The 20,883-nt window shown below is 40.7% G+C and overlaps 1 protein-coding gene and 1 pseudogene across 1 annotated transcript; one reads left to right on the plus strand and one right to left on the minus strand.

Moving 5' to 3' along the window:
* Window positions 1-5,243: 5,243 nt before the first annotated feature.
* Window positions 5,244-6,169, minus strand: LOC100156488 (olfactory receptor 1L8-like; annotated as a pseudogene).
* Window positions 6,170-17,409: 11,240 nt separating this feature from the next.
* On the plus strand, window positions 17,410-18,351 carry LOC146407200 (olfactory receptor 1J4-like). The gene has a single exon (XM_085012482.1). It carries the CDS (start codon window positions 17,410-17,412, stop codon window positions 18,349-18,351), a length of 942 nt encoding a protein of 313 aa, XP_084868608.1.
* The last annotated feature ends 2,532 nt before the right edge of the window (window positions 18,352-20,883 follow it).

Raw genomic sequence — 20,883 nt, forward strand, 5'->3', positions numbered from 1 at the left:
ATGCAAATCAATCAACGTCATACACTGCATTAACAAAAGGAAAGTGAAAAACCTCATGATTACCTCAATAGATGCAGAAAAAGCATTTGACAAACTCCAACATCCATTTATAATAAAAACTCTCACCAAAGTGGGTGGAGAGGGAACATTCCTTAATATAATCAAGGCCATTTATGACAAACCTACAGCAAATATAATACTCAATGGAGAAAAACTAAAAGCCTTCCCACTCTAATCTGGAACAAGACAGGGATGCCCACCCTCACCACTGCTATACAACATAGTACTGGAAGTCCTAGCCACAGCAATTAGACAAACAAAAGGAAAAAAAGGCATCCAAATAGGAAGAGAAGAGATAAAATGATCACTGTATGCAGACATGATACTATACACAGAAAACCCTAAGGATTCAACCCAGAAATGACTTGAACTGATCAACAAATTCAGCAAAGTAGCAGGATATAAGATTAACATTCAGAAATCAGTCGCATTTCTGTATACTAACAATGAAACATTAGAAAAGGAATACAAAAATACAATACCTTTTAAAATTGCACCCCCCAAAATCAAATACCTTGGAATACAGCTGACCAAGGAGGTAAAGGACTTATATGCCAAGAACTATAAAACAGTAATCAAGGAAATTAAAGAAGATGTAAAGAAATGGAACGATATTCCATGCTCCTGGGTTGGAAAAATTAATACTGTAAAAATGGATATAATACCCAAAGCACTCTACAGAAGAATTGCAATCCCTATCAAATTACCCATGACACTTTTCACAGAACTAGAACAAACAATCCAAAATTTTATATGGAACCACAATACTCCCTGAATTGCCAAAGCAATCTGGTGGAACAAAAACCAAGCAGGAGGCATAACTCAATCAGACTTCAGGCAATATTACAAAGCCAGAGTAATCAAAAAAATATGTTACTGGTACGAAAACAGACATACAGACCATTGGAACAGAATAGAGAACCCAGAAATAAACACAGACACCTATGGTCCATTAATCTTTGACAAAGGAAGCAAGAATGTAAAATGAGAAACAGTCTTTTCGGCAAGTATTGCTGGGAAACCTGGACAGCTACATGCAAATCAATGAAACTAGAACACACCCTCACACCATGCACAAAATTATCTCAAAATGGCTGAAAGACTTAAATATAAGACAAGGCACTATCAAACTCCTGGAAGAGACCGTAGGCAAAACATTCTCTGGCATCAACCTTACACATGGTTTCTCAGGTCAGTCTCCCGAGCATCAGAAATAAGAGCAAAAATAAACCAATGGGACCTCATCAAACTGACAAGCTTTTGCACATCAGAGGAAACCAAAAAGAACACAAAAAGACAACTTACAGAATGGGAGAAAACAGTTTCAAAGGCTGCAACTAACAAGGGCTTAATCGCTACAATATACAAGCAACTTATACAACTCAACAGCAAAATAGGCAACAACCCAATTGAGAAATGGGCAATAGTCCTGAAGAGACATTTCTCCAAGGAAGATGTGCAGAGGGCCAACAAGCTAAACATCCCTGATTATTAGAGAAACACAAATTGAAACTACCCTGAGGTACCACCTCACACCAGTCAGAATGGCCATCATTCATAAGTCCACAAATAACAAATGCTGGAGTGTGTATGTGCAGGAAAGGGAATCCTCCGGCACTGTCGGTGGGAATTTGAGCTGTTACAACCACTGTGGAAAACCTTATGTAGGTAACTTAGAAAACGATGCTTAGAGCTACCATGTGACCCAGCAACCCCACTCTTGGGCATGTATGTAGATAAAACTTTCCTTGAAAAAGCCACATGCACTCTCATGTTCATTGCAGCACTATTCACAAGAGCCAAGACATGGGAACAACACAAATGTCCACTGATAGATGATTGGACTAGGAAGTGTTATATATACATAATGGAGTACTACTCAGCCATTAAAAAGAACAAAATTATGCCATTTGCTGCAACATGGATGGAACTAGAGACTGTCATACTGAGTGAAGCAAGTCAGAAAGAGAATGAGAAATACCATATGATATCACTTATAACTGGAATCTAATATACAGCACAAATGAACCTTTCCACAAAAAAGAAAATCATGGTCTTGGAGAACAGACTTGTGGTTGCCAAGGGGGAGGGGGAAGGAGTGGGATATATGGGGTGCTTGGGGTTAAGAGATGCAGACTATTGCCTTTGGAATGTATTAGCAGTGAGATCCTGCTGTGTAACATTGAGAACTATGTCTAGTCACTTAGGATGGAGCATGATAATGTGAGAAAAAAGAATGTATGCATGTATGTGTAAGTGGGCACCATGCTATTAGTTTTTTTTTAAAGGTATCTATATATATAAAGATAGGAGTCAAGGATTCCTGTATTTTTATTTGAACCAATGGAGTTGTCACTAACTACAGTGCTCATGAAATAAATGGTGTCTGCCTGTGTCAGCAGATGGAGCTGATGAGTCTGTAAACAATAATGGGAAAGTAACCAGTGTTTCTGTAGACTTATGAAATGCCAGGCAATGTTTTGAGCACATTTTGTGTTTTAAACACAAAAGACCCAGCATAGCCAAAGCCATCCTGAGAAAGAAAAATGGAGCTGGAGGAATCGGGCTCCCAGGCTTCAGAGTATACTACAAAGCTACAGTCATCAAAACCATATAGTACGGGCACAAAGACAGAAATGTAGATTGGTGGAACAGGATAGAAAGCCCAGGATTAAATCCACACACCTATAGTAAACTAATCTATGACAAAGGAGGCAAGAATATACAATGGTTAAAAGACAGTCCCTTCAATAAATGGTGCTGGGAAAACTGGACATCTGCTAGTAGTTTTATTTTTTTTTATTTTTAATAATTTATTTTCCCACTGTACAGCAAGGGGGTCAGGTTATCCTTACATGTATACATTACAATTACATTTTTTCCCCCACCCTTTCTTCTGTTGCAACATGAGTATCTAGACAAAATTCTCAATGCTATTCAGCATGAAAAAATGCTCAACCTTGCTGATTATAAGAGAAATGCAAATCAAAACTACCATGAGATATCACCTCACACCAGTCAGAATGGCCATCATTCATAAATCCACAAATAACAAGTGCTGGAGGGGGTGTGGAGAAAAGGGAACCCTCCTGCACTGTTGGTGGGAATGGAAACTGGTACAGCCACTATGGAGAACAGTTTGGAGATACCTTGGAAATCTATACATAGAAATTCCATATGACCCCACAATCCCACTCTTGGGCATCTATCTGGACAAAACTCTCCTTAAAAGAGACACATGCACCCACATGTTCATTGCAGCACTATTCACAATAGCCAGGACATGGAAACAATCCAAATGTCCATCAACAGATGATTGGATTAGGAAGAAGTGTTGTATATATATACACAATGGAATACTACTCAGCCATAAAAAATAATGACATCATGCCATTTGCAGCAACATGGATGGAACTAGAGAATCTCATACTGAGTGAAATGAGCCAGAAAGACAAAGACAAATACCATATGATATCACTTATAACTGGAATCTAATATCCAGCACAAATGAACATCTCCTCAGAAAAGAAAATCATGGACTTGGAGAAGAGACTTGTGGCTGCCTGATGGGAGGGGGAGGGAGTGGGAGGGATCAAGAGCTTGGGCTTATCAGACACAACTTAGAATAGATTTACAAGGAGATCCTGCTAGTAGTTTTAAATTCCATGAGCTATAAATATTATTTGAGCATATTTAGACATTCCAAACATGTGTAAAGAAGTGGAAATTCTCTCCCTCTTTGTCCCTCCGTCCTTCCTTTCCTTCCCAGTAACAATACAGCAAAATATTCATTAAATCTAAAAATTAATCCTCATACTTTTATACTTTGTTCTACATCTTATTTTTCTATTTAATGAATTTTTTAAAGAAGGTCTATTTGATTTTTCAGCCTGCTTCATTTTGTTATGTTCTTTGTATTTAATCATAATTAATTTCTTTATTTCATTTTGGTAGGATTACAGGATTTTTTTGCCAATTTTTATTTGTTATAAAGCTGTGGATTTCCCATTGTGGCGCCATGGACATGAGTCTGACTAGTATCCATGAAGATGCAGATGCAATCCCTGGCCTGGTTCAGTGGGTTGGGAATCCAGCTTTGCTGTGAGCTGTGGTGTAGGTCACAGAGGTGGTTTGGATCCTGCATTGCTGTGGCTGTGGTGTAGGACTGCAGTTGCCACAGCTATGATTCTACTCCTAGCCTGGGAAATCCATATGCTGTAGGTGGGGCCTTAAAAAGTAAAAATATAAAAACAAAAAATTAAAAACCTCGGATTGATTAAAATAAGTTCTCAATACTCAATGTACGTGTATGATAATATTTCTCCAACTTAGACTCTTTTAAGAGTTGGAGTGTTTAGAATAGTGTTAAGTGATATTTTAATCATGTAGCTTCAGGGATAGATTGCAGGAAGAAAGATTTCAACATGTCCACTATGGGATGGATTATTTCTTAGCTCTTGTCCCTTCGGGTCATTAGCAATTTTTAATCGTACAGTTAAAAATGAAGAAATTGAAAAAGAATAAAGCCATAGCAATATAATAAGGGAGGAAGAGAAAGCTAAGAGGAAAAGTGAAAACAATTTTCAAACATGAAAAAAATTATTTTTGTCATGCTTGTGGCTTGCAGAGTTTCCTGGGCCAGGGATTGAATGTAAGTCAAAACCATAGCCACAACAGTGATAACAATGGATCCCTAACCTGCTAAGCCACCAGGAAATTCCCAAGGAAAAATATTTTATAAAGAAAAATGAGGAATTATAAAAATCACTTAATTAAAAATTAACTAAAATATACTCCTTCTCCTCTTCCCCCTCTCAAATGTTTGCAAAGACATGCAACAGCTAAAACTTCAATAATTATTTTCAGTAGTGTACTGAAATGTGAGGGATATTGGAGGATAGGTCTTCACAAAAGAAAGAAATTTGTTCAGGAAATATCTTTGGGAAAAGTATTAAAGCAGTATCTGGAAGATGAGCAAGTGATGACTCTCTTAGGAAAGAGGAGGAATGGTGAGTGAGTGTATCAATGTCTAAGCAGAAGCACAGCAAATAGATGGGCCCTCAGATATGGAAGCAAGTACCCACAACAGCCTTGTTTCACATGTGGCAACCTCCAAAATTTGATTGTTAGCAAAGAACCTATAGAAAACTGATTCCAGTAGAGAACACTCCATCGTGTGTTAATCAAGGGGATGCTGCCTGGAGTTTCCTGCTGCCCACCAGCTTCCTCAGGCCCTGTTTCAGGTCTTTGTTTCTCAGGCAGTAAATAAAAGGATTTAATGTGGAGGTTAAAACTGTGTAGACAATTGTTGCCATGTGGTCCCTGACAGTGTAGGAGGACACAGGCTGTAAATAGACATAGAAGATGCTTCCATAAAAGAGTGTCACCACAGTGACATGAGAACCACAAGTGGAGAAGGCTTTGCGTTTGCCAGCAGCTGAGGGAATTTTGAGAACTGCAGTAAGGATTCGTATATAAGAGAAAGCAATGCATAGAAAGGGGGTCCCCAGAAAAACAGATCCTTCTATCATCATTACAATTTCATTGACAGATGTGGGTGAACAGGACAATTTCACTAGAGGGCTGAAGTCACAGAGAAAGTGATGAATAATGTTTGAGTCACAGAAGGTGAGTTGATTCAGCAGAAGTGTGTGTAGCAGTGAGTGGAGGTGAGACAATGAGCAGGAGGGGGCCACCATCAGGACACAGTGATGGTGACTCATGATAGTGGAAGGGATCACAGATGGCCACATAGCGGTCAAAGGCCATGACTGCTAGAAGGAAACTGTCAGTGTTTCCCAAGGCATATAGAAAATACATCTGAGTCAGTCACCCAGCATAGGAGATGGTCTTATTGGACAGGAAATTCACCAGCATCCTGGGGACAATGGTTGTTGTGAAGCAAATGTCAGTGAAAGACAGGAAAGTCAGGAAGAGTCTGGAGCTGGGGGTCCGAGCAAATGGCCAGGATGATGAGCAGGTTTCCTGTGATGGTGACCAGGTATATGGTGAGGAAGAGGGTAAAGAGTGGCTTCTGGTCCTCGGGCCGAGAGGAGAGTCCCAGGAGGATGAACTCAGAGACACTGCTGGTTTGGTTGACTCTTTCCATTGATGTGGGTCTAGTTATGCACAAGAAGTTTTGTTACAAAACATGCTCCAATTCCACACCCCAAACCATGAGAACCCAGCAAGTCTTTGTTTCCTCGATTTAGTCACAAAGGGCAGCTGTGCAGGGAAAGCTTGTCAGCCTCCTGGTGCTTGATGTGGTCCTTCCTTCCCAAATCCATGGGCATCATGTGGGATGAGAGCTGGAGAGACAGAGAGGCATTTTCCTTTAGGGACCGTCAGGGGTGGATCTCTCTGATTCAAGATTTTTAGTTCCTATTCTGAGAAAGCTCAGTGTCCCTGCTGAGAACATAGCATAGCACAGAGGAATCTTTGTTTTTGTGGAGTTCATGTTGTGCTTTGGGAGCTAGGTCATCAACAAACAAATATGGAATAGAATATCAGGTTGGGATATGTTTGTTAACAAAAGAAAGAAATATAAGAGGATGAAGGTGACTGGGGCATGGAGACGGAAGTATTTTAGGTAGTGAAGTCATAGGACACTCATCCCTTATCAGAGTAAATTCAGTTTTTATATCGCCAGGGTTTATCATTGCATTGTCTTGGATGGAAATCAGCAGTGGCCAACATAACCAGCAGGTGAAATCTAACCAGGATATTGAATCTAGTTCAATAGAGTTTCTTGCCTCATCTGGGCACCAAATGAGAGGTTCATCCTCCTTAGCTTATGGGGTGCTCTCATCCTCAGCCTGGGCATGTCTCTCTTCTTTAATCCCCTGTCCTAAATCATATGTGTACTGGATGTGCATCCATGGGTGACTACTTAAATCATGTTTTTTTTATTTTAAATTTATTTTTTATTGTTATTTCCCCAACACACTTTTTTCCCACTGTACAGCATGAGGACCCAGTTACACATACATGTACACATAATTTTTCTCCTGTTGTCATGCTACGTCTTAAGTATCTAGACAGAGTTTTCAGTGCTATACAGCAGGATCTCACTGTAAATCCATTCCATGAGCAATAGTTGCATCCATTGACCCCCAAGCTACCAATTCCTCCCACTCCCTCCCCCTTCCCCCGGGCAACCACAAGTCTTTTCTCCACATCTGTGATTTCTTCTTACTTTTTTTAGAGGAGCCTTTTCAGTGTTTCTTTTAGAATGGATTTAGTATTTCTGTACTCTTTTAGCTTTTTTGTATTGGAGAAATTCTTTATTTCCCCTTCTATTCTAAAAGACATCCTTGCTGGATAGAGTATTCTAGGCTACAATTTTTTTCCTTTCAGCACTTTAAGTATATCTTGCTACTCCCTCCTGGCCTGTAGTGTTTCTGTAGAAAAATCAGCTGATAACCTTATGGGGGTTCCCTTTTCATTAATGCTTTTCTTTTCTCTTTCTGCCTTTAGAATCCTCTCTTTAACTTTTGCCACTTTTGTTATAATATGTCTTGGTATGGGCCTATTTGGGTTCAACTTGTTTGGGGCCCTCTGTGCTTCCTGTATCTTGATATCAGTATCCTTTAGATTTCAGATATGATTTCTTGAAATACATTTTCAACCCCCTTTGCTTTTCTTCTACTTCTGGAATTCCTGTTATGCATAGATTGTCCTCCTTTATACTATCCCATAGATCTCTTATATTGCTTTCATGTTTTTTCATTTGGTTTTCTGTCTGCTGTCCTGTTTGGGTGTTTTCCATTATTCTATTTCCATGTCACTAATTTGTTCCTCTGCATTATTCATTCTGGTTTTTACTGCCTTTAGCTCAGTTTGTATCTCTGCAAATGAATTTTTAAATTTTTCTTGGTTCTTCCTTATATTTTCTAGGCCTTTTATGAGGGAATCTCTGTTAATGTTCATATTCAGTCTTAATTCTTTGATATTCAGCCTTAATACCTTCAGCATTTTCACTACCTCCCATTTGAATTCAGTGTATATCAGGCTGCAGAGGTCTGTTTCATTGTTTGCTGCTTCAGGTGAATTCTCCTGTTCTTTTAACTGGAAATGGTTCCTGAGCTCCTTCATATTGCTTATGTTTTTCTTTTTCTGTGAGTTTAGGGAAACCAAGTACTGTAGTCTTGGAGGGCTCCTTCTATGCAAGAGCACCACTTTGTATTTTGTGTGGGGTTACTGTTTTTTTTTAGCATGGAAGTTTGAATATCAGCTGTATCTTCAGTGTGAGCAGGCTGTTGTCCACAGCATGCTGAATGTGTTTCCAGGGAGAAGCAGGCAAAGCATAGGGCTGGTAGTCAGTGCCTGGTTGCTGGGCTCTTAACAGCAGCAAGGCCCCTTAGGAATGTGATGCAGGCTACTCCTAGTTGCAGGGCCCTGGGAAGTGGTAATAGATTTATGGAGATTTACAAGGTGCCCAGAGCACTTGGGAGTGGCAGCAGCAGGGTGTGTGGGTTCCCAGGGGGGCGAGAGCAACAACAGCAGTGTTCAATTGCAATGCCCTCCTCTGAGGTGACTGGAGTCACAAGTGCTGACTGTTCAGGGACCCCTAGGGGTAGTGAGCCATGCCTATCTCTGGTCAGTGATAACTGTGGTGGTTTGCCCCTGCCACCTGCAGACCATGCAAGAAGGCCCTGTCCCACTGGAGGTGCTGCATGAGGTGCTCCTATTTGTAGGGTCTTGGGAAGGGAAACTGATCAAGTGGCTGCATGCTTTCCAGAGCATTCATAGTGGCAGCTGCAGGGCAGGTATGTTCCCATGGGGGTTAGAGCAACAACGTGTGGTGTTTGGTTGCAGTGCCCCATTTTTTGGGCCAACCCCTGAGGTGACTGGGGCCACAGGTGGAGCCCACTCACAGGCCCCCAGTGGTATCAGGCCATACTTCCCTCTGGCCTCTGACAGGACCGCCATGGTCCATCCCTGCTGTCTATGGATTATGCAAGAGGCACCGTGATGCACTTAGCCCCTCACTGCCCTTAGCCTACAGAAGAGGTACCTGGCCACCTGTAGCCTGCACAAGCAGCACCCAGACTCCTGTAACCTGAGCAAGTGGCTTCTTGCCACTTGTAGCCTGCACCAGAGGTGCCCCACCCTCTGAGAGCCTTTGTGCATGTGTGCAGGGAGATTCCTATGGTGGTCCACCTCTCCTCCTCTCACCCTCCCCAACAGTGGTTCCTTGCTTCCCCTGCAGGCCCAGACCTTCTCCTGGGTTCCATTTGCTGTAGCATTCCAGTCCCTAGCCCATAGCACACTGCTCCCCAACCCATAAATTCATAAATATATAACTGCATCTTAGTCTCTCAGGCTGTCCCCACAGAGCCAACCCTCTCCCAGGAACTGACCTCCGGAACCTAAGTCTCAGTTTCCAGCCCCTGCAAGAACATCTCAGGCTGTGGTGTCCAGGGCCATGGTGCAGAAAATCTGTGTGGTTCTCACTCTACTTTGCCCTCCTCAGTCCAGCTTCTGTGACTTTGAGGTCCCTCTGTCTGGCTGATCTCTCTGTCAGTTAGGTGGGTTCCCAGGATATGGGTTCCTTTTCCCTTTCACAGTCCCTCTCAGGAATGCTAGCCCCATCCTGATTCCTTTTGTCTCTCTCTCTTTTCTTTGATCTACTCAGTTATGTCAAGTGTTTCTTGTCCTTTTTGGAGGTTTAACTTCTTTTGCCAGCATTCAGTAGATGTCCCTGTGAGTTTTACATGTAGATGTGTTTTTTTTTAAGGGGTTTGTGGGAGAAGATTAACATGACATCTTACTCCTCTGCCATCTTCATCCACCAGGAAATGGAATTTCATAAGGTAATTTATCATATCAAGACATATAAAGCAGCTAGAAATAAATCTAAAAAAATGTATATCTATAGTGAAAACTACAATATAACACTGAAAAAATATTACAGTTCCAAAAAAGGGAAGGAATATACCATGTTCATAGATTGAAAGTTTTAATATTGGAAAAATGTCAGTTTCCCCAAATTAATCTATAAATTCATCCCAATGCCACTCAAAAGCTACCCCCCATGTGTGTGTGTGTGTGTGTGTGTGTGTGTGTGTATGTGTATCTGGTGAACATAGGTAAGTCATTCTAAAATTCATATGAAAATGCAAAATAGCAAGCCATTGCTTTCTGATTCCTCTTCTATGTCACTGGAACTAAAAATGATTCTGATTTAAATGTTTCCTTGCATCTTTGTAGTGTTTATCCTCCAACCTCAGGAGAAGTTGTCTTGCCATGTCTCCAACTTGCTAGCAATTTCTTGGTTTTTTCATCTAATTATCATGGTATTGATATATCAGAATAATGTTACATTCTGTGTGATTTTCAGATTGTCTCATCAATTCAAACTATATATATATATACACACACACACACATACATACACATATATATTTATATATATATACCCACACACTATATATACTATATATATATGTGCATTTATGGGTACATACATGCATGTATGTGTGTATGCATGTATATAATAGGATATATCTGTATCTATATATATATATATATCTACCCCTCATTGGTTCTGTTCTCCTTAGAACCCTTACTGATAACCCCCTTATTACAAAAATTGGATCCATTTGGCTCCTTATGGTTCAAATTTGCCACTTGGACTGTAATTCTCATTGCTACTAGTGAGCTGAGTTTTATGATGGCACATCTTTCCATCAGTCTTACTTATAGAGGAAACAAGCATCACTCTCAAAAGTAAAAAATGAAAAAGATTCCATATATTAATGATCTCATATGATATTTATCTTTCTCTGCCTGAGTTACTTCACTTAATATGATAATTTCTAGGTCCATCCATGTTGCTACTAATGGCATTATTTCATTCTTTTATTTTTTTGTTTTTTTGCCTTTTCTAGGGCTGCATCCTGCAGCATATGGAGATTTCCAGGCTAGGGGTCTAATTGGAGCTACAGTTACCGGCCTATGCCAGAGCCACAGCAATGTGGGATCCGAGCCATGTCTGTGACCTACACCACAACTCATGGCAATGCCAGATCCTTAACCCACTGAGCAAGGCCAGGTATTGAACCTGCAACCTCATGGTTCCTAGTCGGATTTGTTAACCACTGTGCCATGAGGGGAACTCCTATTTCATTCTTTTTAATGGCTGAGTAATAGTCCATTGTAAGTATGTCCCACATCTTCTTTATTCAGTCCTCTGTTGATGAACATTTAGGTTGCTTCCATGTCTTGGCTATTATAAATATTGCTGTGACAAACTTTGGGGTGCATGTATCTTTTCAAATTATGGTTTTCTCTGGATATATGCCCAGGAGTGGGATTGTTGGATCATACGGTAGTTCTATATTTAGTTTTCAAAGGAATCTCCACACTGTTCTCCATAGTGGTTACATCAGCTTACATTCCCACCAAAAAATGATACAAAGGAACTTAGCAGAAGTTCCTGCCATGGCTCAGTGGTTAATGAATCTGACTAGGAACCATGAGGTTGTGGGTTTGATCCCTGGCCTCATTCAGTGGATTAAGGGTCCAGCATTGCCATGAGCTGTGGTATAGGTCATAGACATGGCTCTGATCCTGCATTGTTGTGGCCATGGTGTAGGCCAGTGGCTACAGCTCCGTTTAGACCCCTAACCTGGGAACTTCCATATGCTGTGGGAGTGGCCCTAGAAAAGGCAAAAAGCCAAAAAAAAAAAAAAGAACTTAGCAAACAGAAGCAGACTCAAAGATTTTGAAAACAAATTTATGGTTGCTAAAGGAGATACATGGTAGGGGGATATGTTGGGAGGTTGAGGTTGACACATCACACTACTATACAAAAATAGATAGATAACAAGGTCCTACTGTATACCACAGGGTAATCGACTCAATATTGTGTAATAACCTATGTGGAAAAATGATCTGAAAAGAAATAATGTATAACCTGAAACTCACACAACTTTGCAAGTCAACTATACTCCAATAACATTTATTAAAAAATCATCTATCTATCTTGTGTGTATCAGTAAACTTGTGTGTGTGTGTGTTCTGGTGTGCATATACCACAGTTTACCTACTTGATGGATGTTTGGGTTGTCTCCAGTTTGGGGTTACTATGAATAAACTTGCCCTGAACATTTGTCTATGAAAAATAAAAATAAAAATCTTATTATGAGGTACCGCCACATACCAGTCAGAATTGCCATCATTAATAAGTTCACAAATAACTAATACTGGAACGGGTGTGGAGAAAAGGGAACCCTCCTACACTGTTGGTGGGAATGTAAATTGGTACAACCACTATGGAAAACAATATGGAGGTACCTCAGAAAACTAAATATAGCACTACCATAGGACACAGCAATCCCATTGTTGGGTATATATCTGGACAAAACTTTCATTGACTATGATACATGCACCTGTATGTTCAGTGCAGCACTATTCCCAATAGCCAAGACATGGAAACAACATAAATGTCCATCGACAAACTAATGGGTTAAGAAAATGTGGTATATATACACAATGGAATACTACTCAGCCATAAAAAGAACAAAATAATGTCATTTGCAGCAACATGGACAGAACAAGAACTCTCATACTGAGTGAAAAAAGTCAGAAAGAGACAGACAAATACTGTATGATATCACATATATCTGGAATCTAATATATAGCACAAACAAACCTTTCCACAGAAAAGAGACTCATGGACTAGGAGCAGAGACTTGTGGTTGCTAGGGGGAGGGGGCGGGAGTAGGATGAACTGGGAATCTGGGGTTAATAGATGCAGACTATTGTACTTAGAATGGATAAGCAATGAGATCCTGCTATATAGCACTGGGAATTCTATCTAGTCACTTGTGATGGAACATGATGTAAGAAAAATAATGTATTATGTATATGTGCCTGGGTCACTATGCTATACCATGGAAAACTGACAGAACCATGTAAAATAAGTATAATGGAAAAAATAAACATCATTTAAAAAACCCTGTGTTTCTATCTCCCATCCACAATCTGGTTTTCGTTAGTTATCTTCATATTCTAAAATTAAATAAAGACTTGTGTTGATGTGTTATGCAGTGATGGTAACCAGAACAATGATTAAAGTGAATATTTCATTTGGCAAATTGATCAGGATATTCATCCCCTAGGCCAGCTGGTTTTCAGGAAACTGGCTGGCTTTAGTGCTTTATCATACAGTATCTCATTTAACCCTCACAATCACCTCATGAACAAAGTACTATTATCAGACCAGAGGAAATAGGACCTCCTAGAATTCCAGCCCCTTGCTTAGGGCACCCAATGAATAGGTGGGTCTCTGTCTAATGCCCTTGGGATCAATGTCACCACTCCACTGCTTTCTGAACAAGCCTCAGCCCTTGCTCTTCAGGAGTGGAGAGACCTGCAAATGTTCAAGTGCCATGGAAAATGTGCTCTAATGGAGGTGGGGCCCATGATGTGGGCATATGCAAGGGCCAGGATGTACCCTCTCTGGGCCATTCTGTGAAGTATGGAGAGGCTAGCTCCATGCTATGCTTCCTTCAGAAGCCAAGGTGATCCTGGTCACTTCTGCTTTCTAAGATGTCAATAGCAACATCAAGGGCACTTTCTCCTGGGACTCATGGCTTAGCCCTCTGGTCCCTTCACTGGTTACCTCTCAAGGGGAAGGGGGAGAATTGGGTAGTTAGGTCCTTCTCTCATCAGAGCTCAGGGCTGTTTTCCCATTGGTATTAATCTGGTTGGTGAGTGGGGATCTTCCTGCCCATTTTTCTGCTGCTCAGAAACAGGCATCAAACATTCAGAAAATCCTGAGGTCACGGAGAACTTCCTCTTGATCTTTGGTTCCTTGGATACCAATTTCTTGAATAGAAACTAAAGGCTCAGGAATCAGGCTTGAGCAAGGTGTCTGAGGTCAGCAAGGATCGTCACAGGTCAGAGGAAGATGAGGAACCATCGGTTAGTATTGGGCATGTATGTATATGTTTATGCAAGGAAGTGTAGGCACATATGTATTTTTGTATTTGTATAACAGGGTATTTAGTGGGTAACTGAATCACATAGTGACTCTCTTTATGTAGGAAGGGATTAGATTATGGAGGGCTGGAAAAATCTTGGCAGTGTGCGTATGTGTGTCTAGATGCATGTGGTCTTGTGGTTTATGTTTGTGTGCTGCATTTGACTGCACGATTGTGTGTATCTCTGTGTACATATAATATGTACTATTTTGTGTGGATTCTGCTTGTCTTGATGAATGGATGTGATGTTTTCTGTGTTGTGTATGTGTTTTACTAGGTGTGATGTTTATGTATCATGTTATGTGTAAATGTGTTTGAAAGTAACAAATTCTGATTCGTTTTTACCTAGTGTGAGTACAGGTCATAGAGGGAATGTGTGTTGGTCCAAGGTCTTTGCTTTTGTGTGTGGGACTAGATATGTGTTTTCTGTATAAACCACTCATGGGAGTTCCTGTTGTGGCACAGCAGGAATAAATCCGACTAGTATCCATGAGGATGTGGGTTCAATCCCTGGCCTCTCTCAGTGGGTTGGGGGTCCAGTATTGCCATGAGGTGTGGTGCAGGTCACAGATGTGGCTCAAATCCCATGTTGCTGTGTCTGTGGTATAAGCTGGTAGCTCCTATTCAACCCCTAGCCTGGGAACTTCCATGTGCTGTGGGTGCAGGACCAAAAAGAAAAAAATTAAAAATTAAAAAATGAAACACTCCCGCTCTATTGTAACCAAGAATGGGTATAGAAGAGAGGGAACTAGGACCATGATCAGGAAGTGTGTGTGTGTGTGTGAGAGAGAGAGAGAGAGAGAGAGAGAGAGAGAAAGAGGGAGAGAGAGAGAGAGATACACTCCCAGCTACATTTTCTCCTCTGTCTTATCTCCTTTTATTCCAGACAGAAATATGTAATTCTAAGCAGAGTCCTCAAACTAACTTTTAAGCCCTTTGTCCCTGTGATTTGAAGTCCCCATGGTGCTCTGAGGGTACTTTTTCCCACTGGCTTTCAAAAATACCCTATTTCTACTCAAGAATATGGTAGTGGTTAAGTGCTTAGGCTCTGGTGTCACACACATTTTGATTCACATCTCCTATTTTGATCATTCTTAGCTTTATGACTTTGGGCTCAACCTTTGTGAGGCTCAGAAGCCTGAACTGTCAAATGCAAGGAGAGTATTTAACCCAGTATATAAGCATTCACTAAGTTAGTGGTAACAGCATAATTATCCTTTAAATGCACAAGATTCTCAACTTGCTAGTCATTTCTTAACTGCTCAAGGCAGAGTGTTTTGTGCAGAGGCAGAGGACACACCACAAGAGTCCCTGTTGACCTCAGGCTGATTGCTTCCTTTTTTCCTCCCTGAGCATGTATCCAGCTGCCTCTTGCTCAGGGATGGCTTGCATCAGAATTCTATTCCTCCTGATCCAATCATTGAGTGTGAATATTTGGCTTGACACATAACTTCAGGATTCCCCTCCTGGAGATGCTGGAGTGCCAAGGAGAATTCTGATCCAGTAAATGCCAGTAAGCAGCCAAGTATCAGTGGGAGCTGTAAGTCACTGCCTTCCTCCTGGCCCCTACTGATGGAGATTACCTGTGTGACTGAGCCTCTCTGTTCCTGAAGATTCTCCTTGTATACATACCTCTGGCTTAGAGGGATGGTCTCTCAATGAGTTCTCTCTTACTCTGATTTAACACCCAGTGAAAGGGTTTCCAGGCCTGTAGTGCAATGACTCTCAGAAGTCCTATGCTTGTGATCAGGATCCATCAACATCTATGTGCCCTCCAGTATGTGAATTCATACCTGTTTTACCAACAGTAACATAAAAAAAAATCATTGGAATATATGCTTCATAGGCACTCAATACAAGTTTACTGATTAATGAAATTAAATGCATGTAAAAGTCTTTGGCAAATTGGAAAAGGTAACATCTAGATGACCATACATTCTGAATTGCCCAAGAAAATCTTACTGTAGGCCTGTCATTCTGGTATAATTATTGTATAACTTCTCCTTTTAGTCTTCAAAGCATCCTGCCTCAGATAATACAATATGGGACCATGATATGTAGAAGTATGAATGTTGGTAGATAATCAAGTGTGTGACTGGGGAAATTTTGAAGCCTTGAAACAATTGCAAGAAGCAGGGCCCAGGGTGTCCTGCCAAAGAAATGAAGGTCAGGACCAGTGGAACGGTGAAGAATAGAGTCTCTGATCATACTGATCTATTAGAATTATGAATGAATTAGACATTATTGCCTTTGTAACTTTGGATTAATTATATAACTCTCCTGAGATTTAGTTTCCTCAAACATAAACTTAACATTGTTAATGCCTGTGTCATAGTAGGAACTCATGAAATATGTGTTAATATCAATGTTAAGATAAATTTGGGGAATTAGTCATAGTTAATCAGGTGACTGTGAATTCTAATAGGTATCCCAAATCCTATATCAGCAACATATTCTTAGGTCTCTGGGAAGGTCCCTGGGAAAATTCCCAAGTCTCCCACATCATATGTGTGTTTATATATTAGAGAGAGAGAGAAAGGTGATGATAAGTGAAACTGCAGGGAGAGGGAGATGGAAAATAACAGAGTTGAGTGAAGCAAAGAAGGAAAAATCATGGTTCTCAGGGAATAAATTCCCAGGGACCATGGTCTACATCTTTGCAGTTTCTCAGGGAATGTTAAAGTCTAGGAGGATAACAGTTTTTGTAGGCCAGCTACCACGTTTCTGTTCTATTGAGTTCAAGGGGTTTGATGCCAAATCTACCATTTTAACACATCCTGCTATAATTAGAGAAAGCATTTTTGAGTACATTCTGCATGCAGAAAACTGTTTTAAATGTATCACATGCATTCACCCCTTTAATCCCCCAACTTTCCATAACAAGGTATAATATTATTCTCATTTTACGGAGGAGCCAGTGAGGTATCTAAAGTGCCCAAGGCTATGCAGGTAGTCACTTATGGAGGTTGGAATCCATCTTAAGCCTTTGACTCCAAAGCCCCAGCTCTTAATCAGTACTCCATCTGTGCCCATAGAATGAAAGCTCCAAGAAGGAAGGGGATGGATATTTTATTTTATGTTCTGTTGCCAGGGCCAAGAATAACAACTGGAACATGGGTGAATAAGTGAAGACATTTACACTCATGTCCTTTGAAGGAAATTCTCTTTGGCCCCTCGAAATCTGACGCACTCTGGGACCAGAATGGAGCAGGCTGAAAATTGAAACAGAAAATTTGTCTCAATTTTGACACAGTCTCCAGGACAAAAAAAGGCACATGGCTATAATGTACACATCATACCATATCTCAGTCTCTGCTATTTTTTTATGCCATTTATTCCCAGTTGAGTCAAGTACAGCATGAGGAGGGAGAACCAGAGCAGCGTGTCCGAGTTCCTCCTCCTGGGTCTCCCCATCCAGCCAGAGCAGCAGGCTGTGTTCTTTGCCCTGTTCCTGGGCAGGTACCTGACCACGGTGCTGGGGAATCTGCTTATCATCCTGCTCATCAGGCTGGATCCTCGCCTCCACACCCCCATGTACTTCTTCCTCAGCCACTTGGCCTTCTCTGATGTCTCTTTCTCATGTGTCACCCTCCCAAAAATGCTCCTAAACATGCAGACACAGCAACAATCCATCTCCTATGTGGGGTGCATTACTCAGATGTATTTTTTCTTACTTTTCATTTGTCTTGACAATTTCCTTCTTGCGGTGATGGCCTATGACAGGTATGTGGCCATTTGTCAGCCTCTCCACTACAGAACCATCATGAGGGATGGCTTTTGTGTCTTACTGGTGGTTGGATCCTGGTTCTTCTCTTGTGTCCACGCACTGTTGCACACTCTCCTTCTGTCCCGCCTGTCCTTCTGTGCTGACAATGCCATCCCCCACTTCTTTTGTGACTTTACTGCTGTTTTGAAGATGACTTGCTCAGACACCTCCATCAATGAATTAGTTATCTTTATTGAGGGGGGCCTGCTTACCTCCTTGCCACTGAGTGCTATTTTGGGCTCATATGTTCGTATTGGGGCCAGCATCCTTAGGGTCCCCTCCATGAAGAGAATCTGCAAAGCCTTGTCCACCTGTGGCTCCCACCTCTTTGTGGTGTTTTTGTACTATGGGACTATTGCCATGACTTACTTCTTCCCTTCATCATACAATTCCAAAGTCAAAGGCATTATTGCTTCAGTTATTTATACTGTGGTGGCACCCATGTTAAACCCCTTCATCTATAGCCTGAGGAACAGAGACATGAAATTGGCTCTGGGGATACTTTATAGGAGGGCAATTATTTTTGCCAAGTAAGAGCTACCCACTCATGTTTTTAATTTTCTGAGGGATGCTTGCAGAGACATGTCCTTGAAAAATTGTACAGGCAACTGTGTAGATTGAAAATGGCCAATGCTTTGCAGCCTTTCCTTGCAAGTGTGGAGTTTACTTCCCTACCCACTGAATCTGGGTGGGACTTGTGTCTTAAAAATTTTGACTAGAAGATTCAGTGAAAGTGATGTGGTGAGAGTTCCAAGCCTAGGTAGACTGTGTTCCTGCTGCTCTCAGAACTTTGTGACCACCATGTGAACTAGTCCAGGATGGGCTGTGTGAAGCCCTAGTTCCACATGATGAACCAAGCTGCTCCAGCAAACAATCACCAGCTCCAAGATGAGCTGGCAGCTGATTGCAGAGGCATGAGTGGGCCCTTGCCGAGATCATCTGAAGCCAAACCAAAAGCACCATCCACCTGAGCACAGTTCCAGCCCCAATTGCCAGCACATGGAAATGTCAAACAACGAAGGGGTTGTTGTGTAAGTCATGAAGTTTTGGGATGGTTTGTTATGCATCAAAAGCTAACTGATACATTGACTGCCCTTGTCTCTGGTACCCTCTGTCTTTCCTTGATTTTAATGGCCCCTCCCCCCTTTTAGTCTTCTGCTTGGATTGTTTTAGTCCCTGCCTATTTTTCTAGAGCCCACCGACTTTCAAACCTCTAGGTCATGACCTCCATGACCTATTGCCTTAGCTTTAGGTACGTCTGTTATCCCTCACTAGTCTCTATTAACACTTGGAATCTGGCATTGCCAGAAACTCTAACTTTTGTGAAGTCAATATCCTACGAAGAAATAATTAATATGTGTTTCCTCTTTAAGAAGAGAAACCATGTTAGACTATGATTAGAGGTCTGAATACTATTGCATTTTGTATCATTTACACATTCTTACTTCTTAGTTTACTGAACCCAAGTTAAAAAGATAAGAATTCTCATATGTGGTATGTTCCTTTTTTAAAAACTATGAATCCTTACGGTTTAGTTAGTATCTAGGTTGGTGGAATATTGTTTTTGATAAATAAAAAGTCCTCAAAGTGGCTAAGGTGTTTAATGATAATCCATGTTATATATCTACCTATGTAATTAAGATAGCAAGAAACTTTTTTGTTTCTTTGTTCCTCATCTATCATTTTCTGTAGCTGTAGAAAGTAAATGTTACTTAAAGTTGTGATGTTGAGATTATTTGCATTTTTAATGCTGTTGCTAGTTATATGTTGTATCTGATTGTTTCCTAAAATCTAAATATACTGCAAAGTTTTTGGCTTTATTATTCATTCTTAAGCTTGTTTCTGCCTGTGACAAAAATCCAGTGGAGAAACATAGGTCATTGAACCCAATTTCCAAATTCTCTGTTGCAATGTAGGATGTATTTCCAATTGGATCCTTCTTTGTGAGGATGGCCTACTTATGCCTGCTTAATTTTAGATTATTAAAATTAGTTATCTTTCACTTCACACACACACAGCAAGAACTGATTTTCAGAAAAGACAATGCTAAATGTATATATAAATAATTCCTTCTGACAAGCATTTATTATGTGTCTACTGAGTTTATGGAAATTTGTAGAAGTGAACAAATGAGACAAAAATATTTTTCCTTTGTAGAGTATATCAGTAGGGAGAGAATAAAAATAAACACAATATGCATGTAAATGTCATGGTGTTTAATTGCTATAAAAAGCAGCAGTGTGAAGACATCAGGAATGAGGGGGGTAGGTTGCAATTTTAAGTAGTGTGGTGAGGATTGGTCTCTTCGAGAAGGTGATATTTGAAAGAATTGAAGGCACCAAGGAACAGAGCCATGGGGATATTTGCAGGAAAATGATTCCAGGGCCAGGAAACAGCAACTGCAAAACTCCAAGATGTGACATTGTCAGTTATGTTCCAGGAAATAAATAAGCAGGTGTGATGGGAGGGGGGAGGGGAGAAGAGCAGTGTGAATCATTTCACCACCAACAGGGAATGAGGTTCCTAAATCTTTACAATTTGAATCTTACTGTGAATTATGTGTGTAGCCCTTGGTAGCTCTTCATCAGAAGAGGAACATGATTCAGCTTTAGAGGGGGTGACACTGACTGCCTGTAGAGAAGGGGGCTTGGTGGAAGCAGAAAGACCATCTAGGAGCTCTAGCAACTGTGCCATTCAAAGATTGATAAGCTAGGAGAATAATAGCAGAGGAAGTAGTCAGTATTTGGAGAAAATTGTATTTGGTTTTAAGTCTGAACCAACAAGAGTTCCTGATGCATTGAGAGAAATGTGAGAGAAAAGATAGAAGTCAAGGATTCCTATATTTTGATTTGAACCAATGGAGCTGTCACTAACTACAGTGGTCATGAAATAAATGGTGTCTGCCTGTGTGAGCAGCTGAGGGTGATGAGTCTGTAAACAACAATGAGAAAATACCCAGTGTTTAGTGAAGATTTACAAAATGCCAGGCAATATTCTAAGTGCATTATGTGAAGTAATTTATACAGTCATCTCAACTACTTTATGTTTGGGGGGGTTGACTGTTAG

This window comes from Sus scrofa, chromosome 1 (assembly GCF_054392235.1).
Source record: "Sus scrofa isolate SSC_HxYL_T2T_F1_AM1 chromosome 1, Sscrofa_HxYL_maternal_Yorkshire_Landrace_v2.0, whole genome shotgun sequence".
In the NCBI taxonomy this organism is placed as follows: Eukaryota; Metazoa; Chordata; class Mammalia; order Artiodactyla; family Suidae; genus Sus; species Sus scrofa.

Bases quoted from the DNA above. Each gene is read 5' to 3' on its own strand.
- LOC146407200 (XM_085012482.1), top strand. From the start codon at position 17,410: ATGAGGAGGGAGAACCAGAGCAGCGTGTCCGAGTTCCTCCTCCTGGGT.